The sequence below is a fragment of the Ranitomeya imitator genome, chromosome 4 (genome assembly GCF_032444005.1).
Source record: "Ranitomeya imitator isolate aRanImi1 chromosome 4, aRanImi1.pri, whole genome shotgun sequence".
Taxonomy (NCBI): Eukaryota; Metazoa; Chordata; class Amphibia; order Anura; family Dendrobatidae; genus Ranitomeya; species Ranitomeya imitator.
Window position 1 is genome coordinate 58,508,097 of NC_091285.1, and position 22,033 is coordinate 58,530,129.

A 22,033-nucleotide genomic window follows, 5' to 3' on the forward strand; every position below is an offset into this window, starting at 1 on the left:
AGATTTTTTTTTCTTTTTCCCCTCAGCTGCAATCCACCTTGCTGTTCAATGCACTTCCAAAAAGTTGGATTGAACGTAAAATAAAAACAATAGCAAAGTGACATTAACCCCTTTTTACCCCATATGCCAATGCCACAGGGAAATGGGAAGAGAGTGGCTAAGTGCCAGAATAGGCGCATGTTACAAATGCGCCTTTCCTGGGGTGGCTGGGGGCAGATGTTTTTAGCCGGGGGGGGCAATAACCATGGTCCCAAATGGACAAATTGCGCGGGAGCCCACGCCAGTTTTTCCGTGATTTAACCCTTTATTTTAACACCTAGAGCTCCCAAATTTTGCACATAAACTACTAACATTATTAGTGAGGAATATGTAAAAATATAACGAACATGAAATGGTTTACTGCATGTAAACCATGTCTCATATCCTGTCGGGTTTGGTAAGGAGTTAGCAAAAGCCGGCAATTGAATTACTGGCTTTTATGCTATCTAGCTCTGTATTAAATATAAATATATGTATATATATATATGTGTGTCAATGACATATATATATATATATATATATATATATATATATATATATATTTTTCTATGTGTAGACATTTATTCTATCTATTTTATTTTAACCTGTCAGTGTGATTTTACTGTACACCGCACTGAATTACCGGCTTTTCTATAGAACACTGATGCGCATTTCTCGCAAGTCAAACGTGTGGTCCGTGTGTAATTCGTATTTTTCTCGCTCCCATAGACTTTCATAGGCGTATTTTTCTTGGAATACGCTGAAAAACGCAGCATACTGCGATTTTCTCAGCCTGTTAAATACGGCCGAGAAATATACGTCTGATGGCTCCCCATTGCCCAGAGACTCCACTACAAAACCCTAACCATGATGTACAAAAGCCATCCACAACCTGTCTCCTCCATACATCTGTGACCTCATGTCCCGGTACTTACCTACCCGCAACCTCCGATCCTCACAACATCTCCTTCTCTACTCCCCTCTTATCTCCTCTTCCCACAACCGCATACAAGATTTCTCTCGCGTATCACCCCTCCTCTGGAACCCTCAACCACAACACATCAGACTCTCGCCTACCATCGAAACCTTCAAAAAGAACCTGAAGACCTACCTCTTCCGACAAGCCTACAACCTGCAGTAACCACCGATCGACCAAACCGCTGCATGACCAGCTCTATCCTCACCTACTGTATCCTCACCCATCCCTTGTAGATTGTGAGCCCTCGCGGGCAGGGTCCTCACTCCTCCTGTACCAGTTATGACTTGTATTGTTTAAGATTATTGTACTTGTTTTTATTATGTATACCCCTCCTCACATGTAAAGCGCCATGGAATAAATGGCGCTATAACAATAAATAATAATAATAAAATGGGTGCTGCTCCATAGAGAAACATTGGTCCGAGTGTAAAGCGTTGTTTTTGCGCCTCTCATACGTCCATATTTCTCTCTAGTGTGACCCCGGCCTAACTGTGAGTGATCTCCCACTTTGATACCAGTACCATTTGTTACACTTATACTGTGATCATCTGCTCTTTTTTAACTTTTATACTTACCCCACGTTATTATTTGCTGCATGACTCACCATTTTTTCACATTTTTTGATCTCTCTACCTCAGCACAACGTGTGTCTCACATATTCCTGTGTTTTTGCTTATTTTTGTTCCTTGTATGATATATATCTACTGTATAATCGTCTAATTCTGTCTGTTTGTCTGTAACGGAAATCCTGCATCGCTGATTGGTCCCGCCAGCCGCCCACAACTAATCAGCGACAGGCGCAGTCCAGCCGTAGTTCAGTCACGTTTACTGAACAAGGTCTTTCAGTCACAGTGCCAAGTAGTTCAGTTACGTTTTCTGAACAAGTTCTGTCAGTCACAGTGCCACGTAGCTCAGTCACATTTATTGAACAAGTTCTGTCAGTCACAGTGCCACGTAGTTCAGTCACGTTTACTGAACAAGTTCTGTCAGTCACAGTGCCACGGAGTTCAGTCACATTTACTGAACAAGTTCTGTCAGTCACAGTGCCACGTAGTTCAGTCACGTTTACTGAACAAGTTCTGTCAGTCACAGTGCCACGGAGTTCAGTCACATTTACTGAACAAGTTCTGTCAGTCACAGTGCCACATAGTTCAGTCACGTTTACTGAACAAGCTCTGTCAGTCACAGTGCCACGTAGTTCAGTTACGTTTACTGAACACGTTCTGTCAGTCACAGAGCGACATAGTTCACTCATGTTTACTGAACACGTTCAGTCAGTCACAGTGCGACATAGTTCAGTCATGTTCACTGAACACGTTCTGTCAGTCAGAATATTCTAGAATACCCGATGCGTTAGAATCAGGCCACCATCTAGTATATAAATATATATATATATGTATATATATACATATATATACTTACACCCATGTTTTTCATACCAGGTTCACACTGGTGCTACGCCAGATGACTTGGCCTCCACAGTCACCAGACCTGAACCCAATCGAGATGGATTGGGGTGAGCTGGACCGCAGAGTGCAGGCAAAAGAGCCATCAAGTGCTAAGCATCTCTAGGAACTCCTTCAAGATTGTTGGAAGACCATTCCCGGTGACTACCTCTTGAAGCTCATCAAGAGAATGCCAAGAGTGTGCAAAGCAGTCATGAAAGCAAAAGGTGGCTACTTTGAAGAACTTAGAATATAAGACATCATTTAAATTGTTTCACACTTTTTTGTTAAGTATATAATTCCACATGTGTTAATTCATAGTTTTGATGCCTTCAGTGTGAATGTACAATTTTCATAGTCATGATAATACAGAAAAACCTTTAAATGAGATGAGTCCAAACTTTTGGTTTGTACAGTATTTTTTTTTACTCCAGATTCACTTACCACTAATTATTCCCACACTACCACGTAGCATTCCTTTGTTGTTCTAATTGTTGAGAATCATTCAATCAAGAAACAGCTGACTGCACCACCAAGGAACTGGATGAATGAACACATAGGCCGTCAGCATGAGCCGGCCGCTAGACTTCGGGTGCTGGACTGAGAAAACATAACAATGCAGATGCGAGTAGAAAGGGAAGCAGCAGCACTCACCGGTCTTCAAAGCGGGTAATACTTTATTGCAATAAAATCTTCACGGGTCGGGGGTGCATATACAACAGAGTGTACAGGTCAAACGACGGCTGTTTCGCGCTGCTCGAGCGCTTCAACAGGTTTGTGCCTGTTGAAGCGCTCGAGCAGCGCGAAACGGCCATCGTTTGACCTGTACACTCTGTTGTATATGCACCCCCGACCCGTGCAGATTTTATTGCAATAAAGTATTACCCGCTTTGAAAACCGGTGAGTGCTACCGCTTCCCTTTCTACTCGCATCCTTATTGTTGACAATACACATACAGCACAGAGTAAAAATGCAGTTCCCTTGAATATGGTAAAGCAAAAGCTGACCGTAAGTGCTATAAATAGCTAATCCAGATTCTCATACATCTGAGGAAAATGCGTCCAACCATACATAGGCAAAGACAGATGACATCGTAAAATAAAATTACCTATGGAGTGAAGTGTGCTCTTGGCATCCCCTCACCCCGACGCGCGTTTTTTGGATGTTTTTCCAATTGGTTTTTGTAATGTCTTTCACTGTCATTTTCTGGTTGTTTTGGTATTCAATTGAATATTGAAAAAAAACACCAAAGGCTATGTTCATTTTGTTTCTGTGTTGGGTTTTGTATGTATACATTATGTCTTTTTTGCTACTTTTTGTAGTGGAAATGCTCTCGAAAATCCTCCTCAAAAAGTGAAAACTACTCAAAACATGGAGTTTCTGTTCTGAAAACTGAGCAAAAAATCTTTGTGTGAATATGCCCTCATGTTATGTTCATACATAGTTGAAAAACTAAGAATTTTCAAGCAGAAATCGCTTCAGGAAATGCTGCTTTAGGGAGGTTTTGTTGGAGTTTTTCTTGTCCTGAAGCATTTTCCGAATCTATATTGGGGTTTCTGCATACAACGTCTTTAAGGTTCCAATAGACCCGCTGCGGAGTTCCTAGGCGACGGCGCTTCAGGAATAAGCCAGCAGTCTCTTAGATTCTGCAAAACCGCAGCAAAAAATAGACATAACACACAGTAATGCAAAAATGATACTGCTGTGCACATGTTCTGACTTTGGTCACTTCTTTTACCTGCTTCACTGTTTGGAAACCCTGTAGAAGTTAAAAGAAGTGACCTGTTTATTCTTGAGGTGGCTTCATTTGGAAACCACATGCTCTCTTTAAACAAGATACAGGAGAAAGACGTCAGTCTCGTCATAAAAACAAATATAATGCCCGTGGAAGGGTTGCTTCGGTTAAAAAGCCACTGGCTGGTGCCCTTAAGCTATTTCAGGAGATACTGTAAAAGAAGAGCTAAACCTTCCCAACAGTTACCGTTTCCGCTACCTATAATTACAACATGCCCTTCAGACCTTGTTCCCTGGTGTAGCACCTTGTCCTGCGAAGCTTCCCATTGTCCCAGGTGCATATGGATCCACTTGGATCTGGGCTTATACAGTTGTGCTCAAAAGTTTACATACCCAGGCAGAATTTTTGCTTTGTTGGCCTTTTTTCAGAGAATATGAAGGACAACACCCACATTTTTTCTCCTCTCGTGGTTAACGGTTGGATGAAGCCATTTATTGTCAAACTACTGTGTTTTTTCTTTTTAAATCATAATGACAACCCAAAACATCCAAATGACCCTGATCAAAAGTTTACATACCCTGGTGAATTTGGCCTGATAACATGCACAGAAGTTGACACAAATGGGTTTGAATGGCTACTAAAGGTAACATCCTCACCTGTGACCTGATTGCTTGTAATCAGTATGTGTGCATAAAAGCTGAGTGAGTTTCTGGGATCCAAACAGACTCTTGCATCTTTCATCCAGCCACTGACATTTCTGGATTGTGAGTCATGGGAAAAGCAAAAGAGTGTTCAACTGATCTATGGGAAATGTAGTTGAACTGTATAAAACAGGAAATGAACACAAAAAGATATCCAAGAAATTGATAATGTCAGTCAGAAGTGTTCAAACTGTGATTAACAAATGGAAAATCAGGGGCTCTGTAAAAACAAAACCAAGGTCAGGTAGACAAACAAAAATGGATTTGGATCGCTGATGTTTTGGGGATGTGGGAACTACAAAGGCACAGACAACTTGGTCAAAGTTGAAAAGATGAAAGCAGCATGTTATCAACAAATACTGGAGGCAAATTTGCAATCATCAGCCGGAAGCTGCACATGGGATGTACTTGGACGTTGCAACATGACAACGATCCAAAACACAAGGCCAAGTCGACCTGTCATTGGCTACAGCAGAACAAAGTGAAGGTTCTAGAGTGGCCATCTCAGTCTCCTGACCTCAGTATCATTGAGCCACACTGGGGAGATCTCAAGCGCGCAGTTCATGCTAGACAGCCCAGGAATTTACAGGAACTGGATACTTTTTACCAAGAAGAGTGGGCAGCTTTACCATTTGACAAAATAAAGAACCTCATCCACAACTACCACAAAAGACTTCAAGCTGTCATTGATGTTAGAAGGGGCAATACACGGTATTAAGAAATGTGGTACGTGAACTTTTGATCAGGGTCATTTGGATGTTTTGGGTTGTCATTATGATTTAAAAAGAGAAAACACAATAGTTTGACAATAAATGGTTACACCCAACCACTAACCGTGAGTGGAGAAAAAGTTTTGGTGCCATCATTCATATTCTCTGAAAAAATTCTGCCCGGGTATGTAAACTTGAGCACAACTGTATGCCATTTATATGCCTCTTTTGCTGGCAGCAAGGACGGAACAGCTACATAACGTGATGAGAAGCAAGTGGGAGTCATATGTAGGACCTGTAAGCGATGAGAACTGGGAGCCTTGGAAGCCCCTAAAGATATTTCTCCTAACTATACAGAAAGAGCCACACAATTATATATTCTTCACCGTACATATTACACAACATCCAGAACTCTTTTCACCTTCTACCGGATTGCCTGGAAATTAGGGGATGCTGGGCCTAAGTGGTTTAGTTCCTACACAACTGTATGGTAATCCCCATCATTCATGACCCTAAGACTGGTCTACTATTTATTGACTCTGAACAATACCAAGAACTGTAGATTGACTATTCCTGACGGAAGTTCTATAGTCTGAAAATGTGTGGCCAGACATTGGATGTCATCAAGAGTGCCTACCATCTCGCAATGGAACTCAGTTCTACAAAATCCTTCATACTGTTACTACTATGTACTAAATATGATAATATTGCTTCCTGGTAATGATTTATTGGACATCAAAACTTGTTAATTTGCTGTACCTGTAACGTATTTGATCCTTTATATATCCTCAAACTAGATTTGATTTAAAAACAAAAGGAACGCTTTGCTGTTCATATTTTGTTTTATGCTCAGGTGTTTGAGCTTCTTTTATGCGCTTCGGGCCGAGCATTTCAAAAAAAGACCATCTTTCTATTTTTTAAGCATTTTCTGCTAGGAAGATGCCTAATACTTTTTAATACAAGTCAAGGGGAAAGCTATAAAGACACCGTAAGATTTCCTCACATATTTTTATGCATTTTTTATCGTTGCAACCTCAAAAAACAGTACAGTTTTCTTTAAAGGGGTTAACCCATGAACAAAGTGCACTTTAATCAATAGATCTTGGAATCATAATCCACAATTGGATGTGTTAAAAATGTTCTTGTGCGGAGATAGTCTTATAAATGTGCCTCTACTATGTACTGTATAATGGCTGCGTCTTACTGTACAGGGACATGTACTTTGTTTGTGGGACAACCCCTTTAATTCTGAATAGAGTGCAAGAAACATGAGGAAAAAGGCAAAACGAATGTACAAAAAAAAAAAGATGGTGGAAAGAAAACGTTCAGGCAACAACCTTCCCCAAAAAACAATTGCACAAGACACTTGGTTTACAAAACTCCAGAGAAAAGGAGAGATTCCTGAAGAGTTTTCTGCTTGAAACACAGATGTTTTTAAGTGCTAGAAAATGATGCAGCGTGAACATATTCTAAAGATGGAAAAACTGAGACAACTTAGCGCAGAAATTGGCCAATTTATGTATACCCAGCAGCAGTGATAAGGTATTCACATTAAGATTGGTTCCTAGCAAAGAGAATTGCCTTATCGCGGCTGCTGGGTACACAAGAATTGGCCAATTTATGCGCTAAGTATTCTCGCTTTTTCCTATTATTTAGAGCAGTAATACAATTCATATTTCATATATTTCATGCTATAGTGCTACAGAGTTCTACTTTATTTGTTGGTTATATATGGAGATGGCTGCTCTTAGTTTGCACCTATTCAAACCTGGTCTCTGTTTGGAAGTGACGGTCAGTCTTTTGATATTTGTATACATAAGCTCTCTGAGCACTTCACCCATCAGCCTCTGGCAGTTTTAATTACAGCTGGATCCTACCTTCCCATATAATTGTAGGCTTCAGCCTAGGAGAGGATTCACATTAGGATAGGTCCCAGCAGAGATATTTGCCTTATCGTGGTTGCTGGTTACACATGAATTGACCAATTTATGCGCTAAATATTCCCGTTCTTTAGTTTTTTCTAGAGTAGTAATGCAATTCATATTACATATATTTCCTAGAGGCAAACATCTATACACACACACAGACACACAGTGCAGCCAGTATACAGTATAAAGAGCACTAACTAGCTAGTAATATCAAATAATTATTCCAGATCTTGGATCATGGATGATTTGCAATATCTTAGAGAAACATGCACTACCCACAGCCAACGATGCCTTTCTGCACGACCCGGAGCTGGCAATGCCACTATATATTTGTTAATGTATTTACACGAGTTTTGTGATGTAAATACATTAAAAAAAATGCCATTTGACTCAAATGCCAAATTTATGAAGCACCTGTGCCAAATTTTTCAACACAAGTGTCAAGCGCAAAGCATTGATATTTTTCTCTTCAGTGATTCACAGTCTTTCTTGTATGACTGTGAATCCCAAATAGCTGTCAGTCAGGGCTGCCTACTAGCTGTCAGTCACTTAATAGGACAACCCAATGGACTCCTAAGCATAAAAATGCTGGGAATGAAATGCATAAAAAATAAATTGTAACGAATATTTTCCCACGTAACCATACATCAGTCTGTTCAGCTGCTGGTGGCTTAAAGCTAACCTCTATACCAAAATTAAAATTGTAATAAACAAGACTGATGTTACTGTCATTTGTGCATTTTGACCCCTGATTTGCACAAAATGGTCACCACAATCTCAGATTTCGCTATGAAGAGCATTCTTAGGAAGTCCAAGACATACGTCTACTCGTTACACAGCCCCATGATACACCAGAATCAATTTTGTCAGCATTGTGTCCTCCGTAGGAAAGTCTGAGACTGCAGGTGCCATTTTAGACCAGAAGGCAAGAACTGTGACAGGACAATTTTTGAGGAGAGCAGGTATGATTGACTATAAAGAGGACCTGACGTTTGCCATAAATAAGTCATTTTACCTGGCATAAATGCCGCTGTTCTCCTTAATCTTGTTGGCTGGGGGGTTTCCGTGACTCTTTGTTCCCAAGATACGGACCCCATTTCAAGGGGACACGATCATCAACTCTTCTTCGTAGGCGTTTATTTCAGGATCATGCCCCTTGGGTTACAAGACTAGATTTACATACAGGGAGCAAAAAGGAAAAGGGGTTGTATCTTAAGAATGGAGAGGAGAAAGAACAAAAAATAGCTCCAGATTCAGAAGAACGGTGGCATTTATGCCAGTAAAAAATGGCATTAATGGCAAGTGTCAGGTTCTTTTTATTGTTAATTACAATTACATAGAGATCTAGAGCCGTCAATCGCCTAATTGCTCCAAAGGGAAGGTTGGCTGTTCCTCTCCCCAAGTATGTGCCCCTCAGTTACAGATAGCATATGTGTATAATAGCCGCTCACCTCGTTGGAGGACAAGTCACTGCTATCACTCTTGGTGTGGGCAAGCTGCTGAATACAGTTATTCACTGTAATACTGCTCTTCCCAGGAGCCAGATCTTCTTCAGGAATTTCCACCCATCCGAGACAGTGAACGGCAAAACTCTGAAAGAACAAAATATATTTTGAATGTATTTGTTCCTTAGTCCCGATAATAATAGGGTAAGATTTACAAATATATCCTTGCCCTGCAGGTTGTACAAAAAAAAGTCTTTACATTGGTGGCCCTACAGGACAAAATTGGGAAAAAGAAAAAAAAATTCACAAAATGAAGAGGTCAAGTGTATCTAGATGTAATCAAGCAGTGTAATGATTGCAGTGTAGGCCTGATGCAATATTAGAGGGGTATTGTTGACCCTTTTATGAAATTAAGAGGACCAAACAATCCTACCCTGGCAGAATTTTTGCTTTCTTGGCCTTTTTTTCAGAGAATATGAATGATAACACCAAAACTTTTTCTCCACTCATGGTTAGTGGTTGGGTGAAGCCATTTATTGTCAAACTACTGTGTTTTCTCTTTTTAAATCATAATGAAATCCCAAAACATCCAAATGACCCTGATCAAAAGTTCACATATCCCATTTCTTAATACCGTGTAATGCCCCCTCTAACATCAATGACAGCTTGAAGTCTTTTGTGGTAGTTGTGGATGAGGTTCTTTATTTTCTCAGATGGTAAAACTGACCACTCTTCTTGGCAAAAAGCCTCCAGTTCCTGTACATTTCTGGGCTTTGTGGGTATGTAAACTTTTGAGCACAACTTTATATTTAAAACCTTTTTAGGACTAAGATTTGGATTCTTGAAGGGTTATCAGAATCAATAATTATCCCCTATCCAGTGGTCAGACCACTACCAGTTCTGAGAACGGGTTCTGGATCCCAGGACCTGCATGCAGTACCCATCCAGCACATGATCTGGCTCTGTTCTATTCATTGTCTATGGGATTGTGGAGTACAACGCTCTGCCATTTCCATCAGTCTAATAGACACTGAATGGAGCAGAGGTCAAGCATGCGATCTGCTCCATACAGTTCTTGGTATCCAAAGCCCTGTTCTCGGGATCTTGGGGTTCCAGTTGTCGGAACTTCAGCAATCAGTAAATTATTTCCTATCATATGGAATAAATAACCCAGAATTGCTTATTTTCAGAAATACTGTATAAGTGTAGAAGGTGGAGGAAAGAGGATGCATATATGAGGTTCTGGATTGAAGGATATTGGGATAGTGTGCTACATAATACTATGGGAGACTTTGCCTGTATTAGACAAATATTTTTTCACAATTATTACCTTACTACCTGGTTCATTGATATTGCGAAATAAATCTTCATCATGCCAATGAAGAGAAGGCCTGGAAATAAAAGATTCATTCAAAAACAAGTATTCATGAATTTAGTGCGCACAACCCTGAGACATTATTTCCTCATCTGTAGAGAATCTGCCGAGATATTGGCATTTTGTCACTTTAGACTTAGCTTTACCCATGGTAAAATGTTTACTTTCTCATAGATTGAACAGACTGATATTATGTCATTTTACCAAAGGTCACCACCAAAATTGATGCGCTTCCTGTCATCACATTGACAAAAAGGGATCTTGCCAGAAAACGGAAAGATGCCTATACTTCCACAATAATAAAAATACTCAAGTAAATGTGGCGCTAAGCACCTACGGATTTTTTGAATGCATCCACTTCAAGTGAGGAATGTTAATAAAAATTCATTTATTTTCTCAAAATAAAAAAAATAAAATATATTTGTAAAATATTTAAAAAAAAACAGTACAACGCGTTTCGGCTGCTATTTTTACAGTGCAGCCTTCATCAGGTAGCAAAAAAACAAAAAACAAAAAGAACAAACATACAATAAGCACTATAAAATGATGTTACAACCTCCAAGTTTAGTACTTCTATTCTATCCAAAATGAGCTTTTAAATACATGGTGTTACACTGTTTTTTTAAAGGACTTTTTTTGCTTGTTTGTTTGTTGTTGTTGTTTTTTTGTTTTTTTAGTTTTTTTTTGTGGTTTCGCTTTTTTAATGAATGAATTGATAGTAGTGGAATTGATGAGGTATTGGAGTGAATCATATTTATGATTGTGTATATACCTATATTTTTAATGTTGTGTTTGTTCCTAACAGTGTAGCACCATGTATTTAAAAGCTCATTTTGGATAGAATAGAAGTACTAAACTGCTCTTTTATATATGTAAGAAAAATGAGTCTCTTTAGAGCTACCATGAGGTAGCTTTCCATCAGGAAAGGAGAACCTGATCCCCGGTCCCGCCCTGCTAATCCCTTCTAGGAACCCTCATAAATAAGAAAACTTGGAGGTTGTAACATCATTTTATAGTGCTTATTGTATGTTTGTTTTTTTGTTTTTTTTGCTACCTGATGAAGGCTGCACTGTAAAAATAGAAGCCGAAACGCGTTGTACTGTTTTTTTTAAATATTTTACAAATATATTTTATTTTTTTTATTTTGAGAAAATAAATGAATTTTTATTAACATTCTTCACTTGAAGTGGATGCATTCAAAAAATCCGTAGGTGCTTAGCGCCACATTTACTTGGAGTTTTTTTTTTCTTTGAAATCGCCACCTATGTGGATCTGAAGCAGGATCAACACATAGTTCTCCAAAGTGAGCTGCACACCTTATTGGATTATACAACATACAGAGAAGAATTGCCTAAAGAATCGATTTCTTGAGAATCTCAACGTGCATTTCTTACCGATAGAAGGTGAGCATAACTACAAATAAAAGAAATGTTTTTAACTTGTTGGTAGAAACGTATTACGCTCAGAGGAAGCGCAGCACTTGTCTCTTTTTTTCCCCTCTTTCCCTAAACCAGGGTATTTCTAAAGACAATAATAAAAATGACATTTCCAATTTCTGATTTAGTACCGTATTAAATGTTAAGTGGTGGAAACATACTGTACATTAAATGTTAAAAGTTACCCTAGAAGAACAAACTCTCAACAGCTACAATATACGACATCTTACCGTCTGTCTGAAGCCGATGCCGTTCCAGGCTGAGCAGAACCATTAGTAAGTGACATCCTATGAACTTTCTGAAATAAGAAAAAAGTTCCAGGATAGTCAACGAAGTAGATCTCTAAAGTATGACATGGGTCTAAGAACGGATCAGTAGTGTGAGTAGCAGACTAGATTACTACAAGCCTTGTACCACACGTAATGGATACCATTTGCCATTGCCAAATAGAGAATGGATGTTGAGAATTCTATCCGACAGGACAAATGACCACTGCAGCCAATCACTGACCACATCAGTGACCTGTTACCGCCAGTGATTGAATGGAGCCGTCAAATGTCCTTTTGTAGACACATCATTGTGGCAGCAGGATATAGAGACCGGTGGGAAACCAGGCAGAATGAGAATGACAAGGGATCTATAATGTGAATATTGTTTTACATTTTACTCACCAGATATTAATTGTCTAACTACATGGTAATACTTTATATACAGTAAAGAGCGATCTATTTGTACACATGACTTACCTTTTCCTGAATAGTTCCTAAGGTGTTAGGTATTCCTGAATTGTACATTGGGTGCTGCCACTGAGTGGTCCCCGTAGGCACATGCCAGTAATAAGTGCCAGAAGAATCACGGATTGTCCTCCATCCTGGAGGAAGGTCAGAATCAGCTTCAAGGGTTTGATCACCCCAAAGGTTATCTTAAAAAGCACATACAAGACAACGTCAATTGGTAATGTCATACGAGTATGGTAATGGCACAAAAAAGTTCTCTAATCGAAAACTGCATAAAGGGTCGTCCACCTTGGGGAACAATCGTTTTTACCGAAATGCACGTATCTGGGGCTAAAATTTATTTTTGCAATTGGGTTTAATTAAATATTTAGCACCGTTTGCCTCCTGTAGCCTCTGTATTGCACTGCAGAACGAGATAACAGGATTGGCCACATTATCTATACTTTACCAGACATGTTCAGGACATTATTTTGTGGCCCCTACTATTGTACAGGTATGACAGATGACAATGGTTTGTTCATAGCTAGGGCTGTCAATCAAAATGTTGACAGCCCAGCATGTCCCAGCCTAGATTGGACGACTGGGATGTCACTCAAAATACTAACAGTCCGGAACACTCCAGATCCTATAGGGTGGCTGAGCTGTCACTCGCAGCATCCCTAAGCCACAGTGATTGATTAAACCGTGACATAAATAAAGTAAATACCACCATGAAGTGCTCAAATAATAGCAGCATCCCTCGGCCACAGTGCGTGATGTCACCTTCTAGGCAACCAGACCTCAAGAAACCTAGAATGATCTACGTTCACAGATCGGTCTGGAACCATGAATCTTTCCTCCGATCTGTAGCCTTTCCAATGAATGAGGTACTGGAGGGAATTTCAGACCCTCCGAAAACCATAATTATAGAAAAATGGCAAGATTGCAGTGGATTGATTGACCTGACTGTTAAAGGAAGGAATGAGCACCAGTCCTCCTGTTGATCCGCAACAAAATACCTCAAAATTTGCTGCAAAGATTGATTTGTCCTGTCTGTTTGACCATTGGTTTCAGGGTGGAAAGCAGAGGAAAATGACAAATCAGTCCCCAGTTTCTTACAAACAGTTCACCAAATAGATCTTTTAGACAAATTGCACTCCTGTTGTGACCAGGTAATTCAGAACCACAATGGACATAGAAGTTCAGAGCACACAAAGTGACCTGACAATTACCAAAAACAAAGGACGAGCTCTGAGACGTGGGAACTCTGCTGACCGCAATCCCTAATCCTAACACACCACACTAGAGGTAGCCGTGGATTGCGCCTTACGCTCCCTATGCAACTCGGCACAGCCTGAGAAACTAACTAGCCCTGAAGATAGAAAAATAAGCCTACCTTGCCTCAGAGAAATTCCCCAAAGGAAAAGGCAGCCCCCCACATATAATGACTGTGAGTAAGATGAAAATACAAACACAGAGATGAAATAGATTTAGCAAAGTGAGGCCCGACTTACTGAATAGACCGAGGATAGGAAAGATAGCTTTGCGGTCAACACAAAAACCTACAAACAACCACGCAGAGGGGCAAAAAGACCCTCCGCACCGACTAACGGTACGGAGGTGCTCCCTCTGCGTCTCAGAGCTTCCAGTAAGCAAGAAAAACCAATAAAGCAAGCTGGACAGAAAAAATAGCAAGCAAAAACAACACAAGCAAAACTTAGCTTATGCAGGATAGACAGGCCACAGGAACGATCCAGGAGGAAGCAAGACCAATACTAGAACATTGACTGGAGGCCAGGATCAAAGCACCAGGTGGAGTTAAATAGAGCAGCACCTAACGACTTAACCTCATCACCTGAGGAAGGAAACTCAGAAGCCGCAGTACCACTCTCATCCACAGAAGGGAGCTTGGCCACAGAATTCACAACACACTCCCCTATCAGACACAATGCGAAGAGGAATTCCATGCAACTTCACCACGTGACAAATAAACAACCTAGAGAGTGTTTCCGCATTAGGTAACCCTGACAAAGGAATAAAATGAGCTTGTTTACTGAATTGGTCAAGCTCCACCCAAATAACCATTTTCCCATAAGACAGAGGCAAATCTGTGATGAAATCCTTGGACAAATAAGTCCACGGTCATTCCGGAATTGGCAATGGAACCAATACTCCCGCCCCCGGTTATGACAGATTTTAACGTGTTTGCAGACTTTACAAGCAGATACAAAATCTTTAATATCATTACTCATAGACAGCCACCAAAAGAGTCTGAAAATAGCTTTCTGCATCGCTGCGACTCCAGAATGACTACTCAAAACGGAATCATGAAACGCCTGTAACAGGTGCAATCTTAAGTAAACAGGTACTTTGGAGTGGCGGATGGGGCCAACAGCTGAGTTTTATGCATCTAAGCTTTCAACTCCGAGGATAGCACAGAAACCACAATGTCCTTAGGGAGCATAGAGGATGGAGATTCTGGAGGCGAATCAAGACTGAGGGACAATGCGTCAGCCTTCACATTCTTCGCTGAGCGATACTTATTGCAGCCTCATTTCCCTGAAGAAGCCAGTAATGGCGAAACATGTTGGGGGGCAGCAGGTTGTTTTTAGATCAGATAGTCCACACCATTGCAAAGCGCCATAAGAGTGGTCTGCAACCACCAAGGCTAAAATGTAATAATAATTGATGTCCTGAAAGCTAATGATAGGTTTCACATGGGGAAGTACTAAAAATATGTACCCTACAAAGGCTAGTAGCCAGTGAAATGAATTACTATAACTCGCATAAAGGGAGGAATTGAACAATACCTACCCTCATGTGAGACGATCTATCATTATTAGATCTATACGGTAATAGAGAAATACTTCCCAATATCTACCACTGTAGTAAAAGCCCCAGCAGTTTATAATCACATTGCTTGAGGAGATATTACATTGATGTATATCAGCAATACATCAAACCAGGACATCAATAATTTTTGTGGACTCTGTATTTTTAATTAGTACAATTTTTTAATTATTATTATAATTAATCATTAAAAGTTATATTTTATTGTCTAAGGATCTTTAGTTAGGGTCTATTTGCCATTCGGCAATTTGGTAATTATAGCCTTCACATTCTTGGACTCCGGCCTGAATGTGATAAAGAAATAAAGAAATTGAATCTAGAGAAAAATAAGGACCATCTGGTCAGGGAGTTAGTCGTTTAGTTGATTTAACATAACCTAAATTCTTATGGTCTGTAACCACAGTGTATGCCCCCTCCAAAAATGCCTCCATTCCTCAAAGTGTAATTTAACAGTGAATATGGTAACTCACGATGATTCCCAACATCATAAGTTCTTTCAAAAATTTCTTTGAGAAAAATGCACATGACCGCAAATCAGTCAGAGTTTTGGACCCCTGAGATAAAACGGCCCCAAGCCCGACCTCAGAAGCTTCCACCTTCACAATGAATAGTTCTTGAAGATGGGGTTGGATTAGAACCGGAGCAGACATAAAACACCTTTTAATAGCTCCAATAGTGACTAAATTATAGCTCCAGTGACTAAACCTTGAGATCCACCCCCTTACGTGTGAAGTCAGTAAGGTTTAACAACCTAAGAAAACCCCTTGATGAATCCTAGAAAACAATGCAAAGCTTTCAGGTCACTAGGTTGAACCCAGTCACTTATGGCTTGCACCTTCCCAGGATCCATTTTAAACCCATCAGCAGATAAAATGTATCCCAGAAATGAAACTTCATGAACAGAAAAACTATCAAATAATCAAATATCAAATAAATTTATCTTAATCTTTGTAATACTACACAGACATGTTCCTGATGAGACTACAACCAAAACAGCTCCTCTATAGATTCAACAAATATGATCCTCTTCACAACCAAACAACTAGTACCAATAGAACCAAAAAAGAAAGGAGTGAAAATGTCCCAAGCAACATAATTAAAAAGATCAAATACAAACTTTATTACGTGATCCAAATAAGAGTACAAATAGCAGTATAAATAACAATTATACATATATATGCTGTAAGCAATATATATCAACACAGAGGTATCAAAATGAAAACATAACGATACACCAGATTAACGTGAGTGGCAATATTCATCCCTGGGGTAAGAAACAAATGCATGGATGCAGAGTAGCAGAGTATTGGGCCCTATAACAAAGTATGGATCATAGTGCCCCCATATAAGAAAGGGAGTCCAAAATCCGCTATTAGACCAATATTATTGCACACTTACCCATAGTAAAAAACAGGGGAGCAACCCTCGCTTCACCCGGCGGCCCCGACGCGCGTTTCGCGGTGTAGCTTTTTTAACAGGGTGCAATATCATATATATCAATAATTATCCTATTATAATCTAAATGTGCAATTCAATTGTACATATAATATAATATAGGTATAAACACCTACTACATAAAACATGTTCCTGATGAGAGTCCAAATCAGGTGAAAAAAATTAAATATCATCAAGGTAATTCACAAGAAATCTCCCAATGCAAACAGAAAATATATAATTCATAAGGTTCTGAAATACTGCTGGTGCATTGGTTAACCCAAAAGGTATGACAAGATTTTCGAATAAACCCTGCGACATTAAAAACATTGTTTTCCACTCATCACCCTTCTTGATGAGTATCAAAATGTAAGCCCCTGTAAGGTTATGTTTAGAAAAGTTTACCCCAATTAGCTGATTATATAGGTTGGGGATGAGTGGAAGTGGGTAAGTATTCCTAACCGTGATTTTGTACAGAGGTCACCATCTTTCTTTTTTACAAAGAAAAATCCAGCAGCCACAGGGGAGGAGGAAAGACAGATATGACCCTTCCATAATATTTAGTTCACATAATTTTTCATGGCAGTATGTCCAGGCCTAGATAAATTGTAAAGGCGAGCTTTAGGTAATTTGGCACTAGGGGTAAGATCAATAGCATAATCATAAGGACTATGGGGAGGTAATGTCTCATCCTCTTTTTCCAACAACACATCTCCAAAGTCTTTCAGGTACCCCGACATACCCTCCAGATTAACAGAACATACTTGTACAGAACTTAGAAATTTCATATGACAATTGGGGCCCCATTTAAAGGGAATCATTCAGCTGGATTGTGCACAGTAACCTACAGACAGTGTTAGGTCTGCGCCATTATACTGATCGAAATGATACCTTGGTTGATGAAATCCGTCTTGTGGTTGTTGTTTAATCTTTATTTTCAGTTTTGAGTTAATGAAATTCATTCATACATAATGAACATTATATTTTTATTTTTTTTTTGGGGGGGGAAGCCTTCTGCAGGCCCGCCATGGAGCACGAGCATATCATTAACTCCAGACTGAAAATAAAAATGAAACAACCACCACAAATTCATTAAATTCATTCATACATAATGAACATTATATATTTTTTTTTTTTGGGGGGGGGCGGGGGGGGAAGCCTTCTGCAGGCCCACCATGGAGCACGAGCATATCATTAACTCCAAACTGAAAATAAAAATTAAACAACCACCACAAGGTGGATTTCATCAACCAAGGTATAATTTTAACGGTGCCATTCTGACATTGTCTGTAGGTTACTGTGCACAGTCCTGCTGACAGGTTCCCTTTAACAATTTCCTTCTGACACCAATCAATAACAGGATTGTGAATGAGCAACCATGGAAGATCCAGTATCACCCAAGCAGGTAACTTATCCAAGACAAAACAGGAAATTGACTCAGATTGAAATGCTCCTACTTGAAGTGTGAATTCCACCGTTGCCAATTTGACAAAGTTCTGATGTAGTGGTACTTTGTGAGTAACAAAAATTTGAAGTGTTTTTTTCCAGACTAACTGTCCTTTCCGAACCAGTCCAGAATCAATAAAGGTAGCTGCAGACGCGCAGTCAATAAAAGCCAATGCTGGGAATACCTGGTTATTGAAAGACAAAAACATCTTAAACAGTACTTTATTTGAGGAGAAAAAGGGTATCGGGAAGTCTGGGAGACCTCCTCGACTATCACCCAGATTTAGAAGTTTTCCCAGGGACTTGCTTCCTTGAGGGCGAGTTAAACAGTCCTTCAAAAAATGTCATGCAAGACCACAGTAGAAGCAGAGCCCAAGATCCTGTCTCTGTTTCTTCTCCATGGCATGAAAACTGGCAGTTCCAACCTCCATTGACCCTACAGCAGGTAAAAGGGAATGCTCCCACCATGCCTCTCACTAATTGTGCAGTCCATACGTACGGCCTGGGTTGTGGCCTATGCCAGAGAACAAGGGAGATCATGCAGAGCCAAAGCATCCTACGGGGATTCAGACAGACCTCTATGAAATTAGCACCTAAGGGCAACATCGTTCCACTGAAGCTCAGTGGAGCACTGTCGGAATTCAGTACAATAGTCCACAGCGGTGCAACTCCCCTTGCCAAGTTCATGATTCTAGCTTCAGTGACCTGGATTCTTTTGGGTTCGTCATAGATAACAACTAAGGATATGTGCACACGTTGCGGATTCTCTGCGGATCCGCAGCGTTTTTTGCAGTGCAGAAACGCTGCAGATCCGCAATTGATTTACAGTACAATGTAAATCAATGAGAAAAAAATATGCTGTGCACACTTTGCGGAAAATCCGCTGCGGAAACGCTGCGGTTTAAAAGAAGTAGCATGTCACTTCTTTTTTGTGAATCTGCAGCGTTTTTGTACCCATTCCATTATAGAAAACTGCAGGGGTAAAAAACGCAGCAAATCCGCAAGAAAACCACAGCAAAAAGGCACAAAAAACGTTGCGGAACCGCACAAAAAATGCAACATATCCGCAGGTGCGTTTTCTGCCTGGAGAGGCAGAATCCGCACCAGAAATTCCTAAGCCTAATCCACAACGTGTGCACATAGCCTAAGACATCAAAGAAGGCATTAACTGAAAACCTTTCTGGGGCTTGTGGGAACATAGAAAATGCAAGTCTGAGGGCTCCTTCACAATAGGGACTTGGCTATTTCCATCAGCTTGGACTCATCTACTGAAGACCGGGATCACATGTTAAAAATAGCCTACAGCTCTCCCTGAACAACCTAAACTGTTTATTGTACCACCACTACTGGGTGCATAATGCTGTGTGAGATATGAGCATGTTGTGCATTTGGAAGCCTAGATTCTGGATCTAAATGTGCAGCTGGCAACACTGAGATCCATAGACAATATGGAGAGGAGTCTTCTGCTCAAGGAGCAGACGCTCAATGGGATAGATGAGGGGGGGATGGTAGGATGGAGCTGCAGGACGGTGAAGTAGCAAGCTGGGTGACAGAAGACCGGGTAGAGGGAAGAGTGCCAGGGAGGCTAGTCCTGATCTGGCACACCCCAATAAGTTTGCTAAGTTGGCAGATGAGGGGGGTGCCAGTACAGGGGTAGCACTGCTGCAGCCAGGCATGTCCTCTGAAAGCCGGAGGAGTGACTGCTACAGTAAGGAGGGAAATAGGAGAGAAGGGCAGTGGTAGTGGGGGACTCAATTATTAGGGGAACAGATAGGGCAATCTGTAACAAAGACAGGGATCATTGAACAGTGAGCTGCCTGCCTGGCACTCGAGTCCGACACATCACTGATCGGGTAGACAGATTACTGGGAGGGGCTGATGAGGACCCAGCGGTCATGGTGCACATTGGCACAAATGACAAAAGGTAAGTGGTAGGTGGAAGGTCCTTAAAAACGATTTCAGGGAATTAGGCTGCAAGCTGAAAGCAAGGACCTCCAAGGTGGTATTTTCCGAAATACTGCCTGTACCACGTGCCACGCCAGAGAGGCAACGGGAGATTAGGGAGGTTAATAAGTGGCTCAAGAATTGGTGTAGGAAGGAGGGGTTTGGGTTCCTGCAGAACTGGGCCGACTTCTCAGTTGGCTACAGGCTCTATGCTAGGGACGGGCTGCACCTCAATGGGGAAGGTGCAGCTGTGGTGGGGGAGAAAATGGCTAGAGGGTTGGAGGAGTGTTTAAACTAGGAATTGGGGGGAGGGTATTCATTTTATAGGAGGGGAAGATAGTGCAGATAGAGACCTGGGCACAAATAAGGAAGTTGGGGGTGGCGGTGGCATGGGGGTGGGGTTAGCTCAATTAATAATTTAAGAAAGAATAGAGGTACAGAGAGATACATAAAATGTATGTATACTAATGCCAGAAGCCTCGCCAACAAAATGGACGAGTTAGAATTAATGTTGTTGGAGCATAATTATGACATGGTGGGGATATCTGAAACATGGCTGGATGAGAGCCATGACTGGGCTGTTAACTTGCAGGGCTATAGCCTGTTCAGAAATGACCATACAGATAAGCGAGGGGGAGGGGTGTGTCTATATGTAAAATCATCCTTAAAACCCATCCGGCGTGATAATATAGGTGAATTATATGAAAATGTAGAATCCCTGTGGGTGGAGATAAGGGGAGGGGGAAAAAATAATAAATTACTGATAGGGGTTTGTTATAAGTCTCCAAAAATAATGGAAGCAACGGAGAATATCCTCGTAAAGCAAATAGATGAAGCTGCGACTCAAGGAGAAGTCATTATTATGGGGGACTTCAACTACCCTGAAATAGATTGGGGAATGGAAATCTGCAGTTCCAGCAAAGGTAATCGGTTTTTGACAACTATGAGAGACAATTACCTTTCACAACTGGTTCAGGACGTAACAAGAAGAGGAGCACTGCTAGACCTAATATTAACCAACAGGCCAGACCGCATAGCAAATATAAGGGTTGGGGGTCACTTGGGGAATAGCGATCACAAAATAATAAGTTTTCATGTATCCTTTAAAAAGATGTGTAATAGAGGGGTTACAAGGACACTAAACTTCAGGAGGGCAAATTTCCAACAGATGAGAGATGATCTTGGTGCAATTAACTGGGATGATATCCTGAGACATAAAAATACACAAAGAAAATGGGAGACGTTTATTAGCATCCTGGATAGGACCTGTGCACAGTATATACCATATGGGAATAAACATACTAGAAATAGGAGGAAACCAATATGGCTAAATAGAGCTGTAAGGGGCGCAATAAGTGACAAAAAGAAAGCATTTAGAGAATTAAAGGAAGTAGGTAGTGATGAGGCATTAAATAAATACAGAAAATTAAATAAATTCTGTAAAAAGCAAATCAAGGCAGCAAAGATTGAGACAGATAGACTCATTGCCGGAGAGAGTAAAAATAATCCCAAAATATTCTTTAACTACGTAAATAGTAAGAAACTAAAAAATGATAGTGTTGGCCCCCTTAAAAATAGTCTGGGTGAGATGGTGGATGAGGATGAGGAAAAAGCCAATATGCTAAATGACTTTTTTTTCATCAGTATTTACACAAGAAAATCCCATGGCAGACAAAATGACTAGTGATAAAAATTCCCCATTAAATGTCACCTGCTTAAACCAGCAGGAAGTGCGGCGGCGTCTAAAAATCACTAAAATTGACAAATCTCTGGGCCCGGATAGGATACACCCCCGAGTACTGCAGGAATTAAGTAAAGTCATTGATAGACCATTATTTTTAATCTTTAAAGACTCCATAATAAGAGGGTCT

At 40.4% G+C, this 22,033-nt stretch overlaps 1 protein-coding gene across 1 annotated transcript in view; it reads right to left on the bottom strand.

Annotated features, from left to right (window-relative positions):
- APBB3 (amyloid beta precursor protein binding family B member 3) overlaps nucleotides 1–22,033 on the bottom strand; it is a 161,911-nt gene that overhangs the window by 86,820 nt on the left and 53,058 nt on the right. The window contains exons 2-5 of the mRNA XM_069763769.1: nucleotides 12,519–12,694; nucleotides 12,003–12,070; nucleotides 10,292–10,352; nucleotides 8,968–9,108 (exon numbers count right to left, since the gene is read on the bottom strand). Coding sequence (XP_069619870.1) covers nucleotides 8,968–9,108; nucleotides 10,292–10,352; nucleotides 12,003–12,070; nucleotides 12,519–12,694 — 446 coding nt within the window. The remainder of the gene's footprint in view (nucleotides 1–8,967; nucleotides 9,109–10,291; nucleotides 10,353–12,002; nucleotides 12,071–12,518; nucleotides 12,695–22,033) is intronic.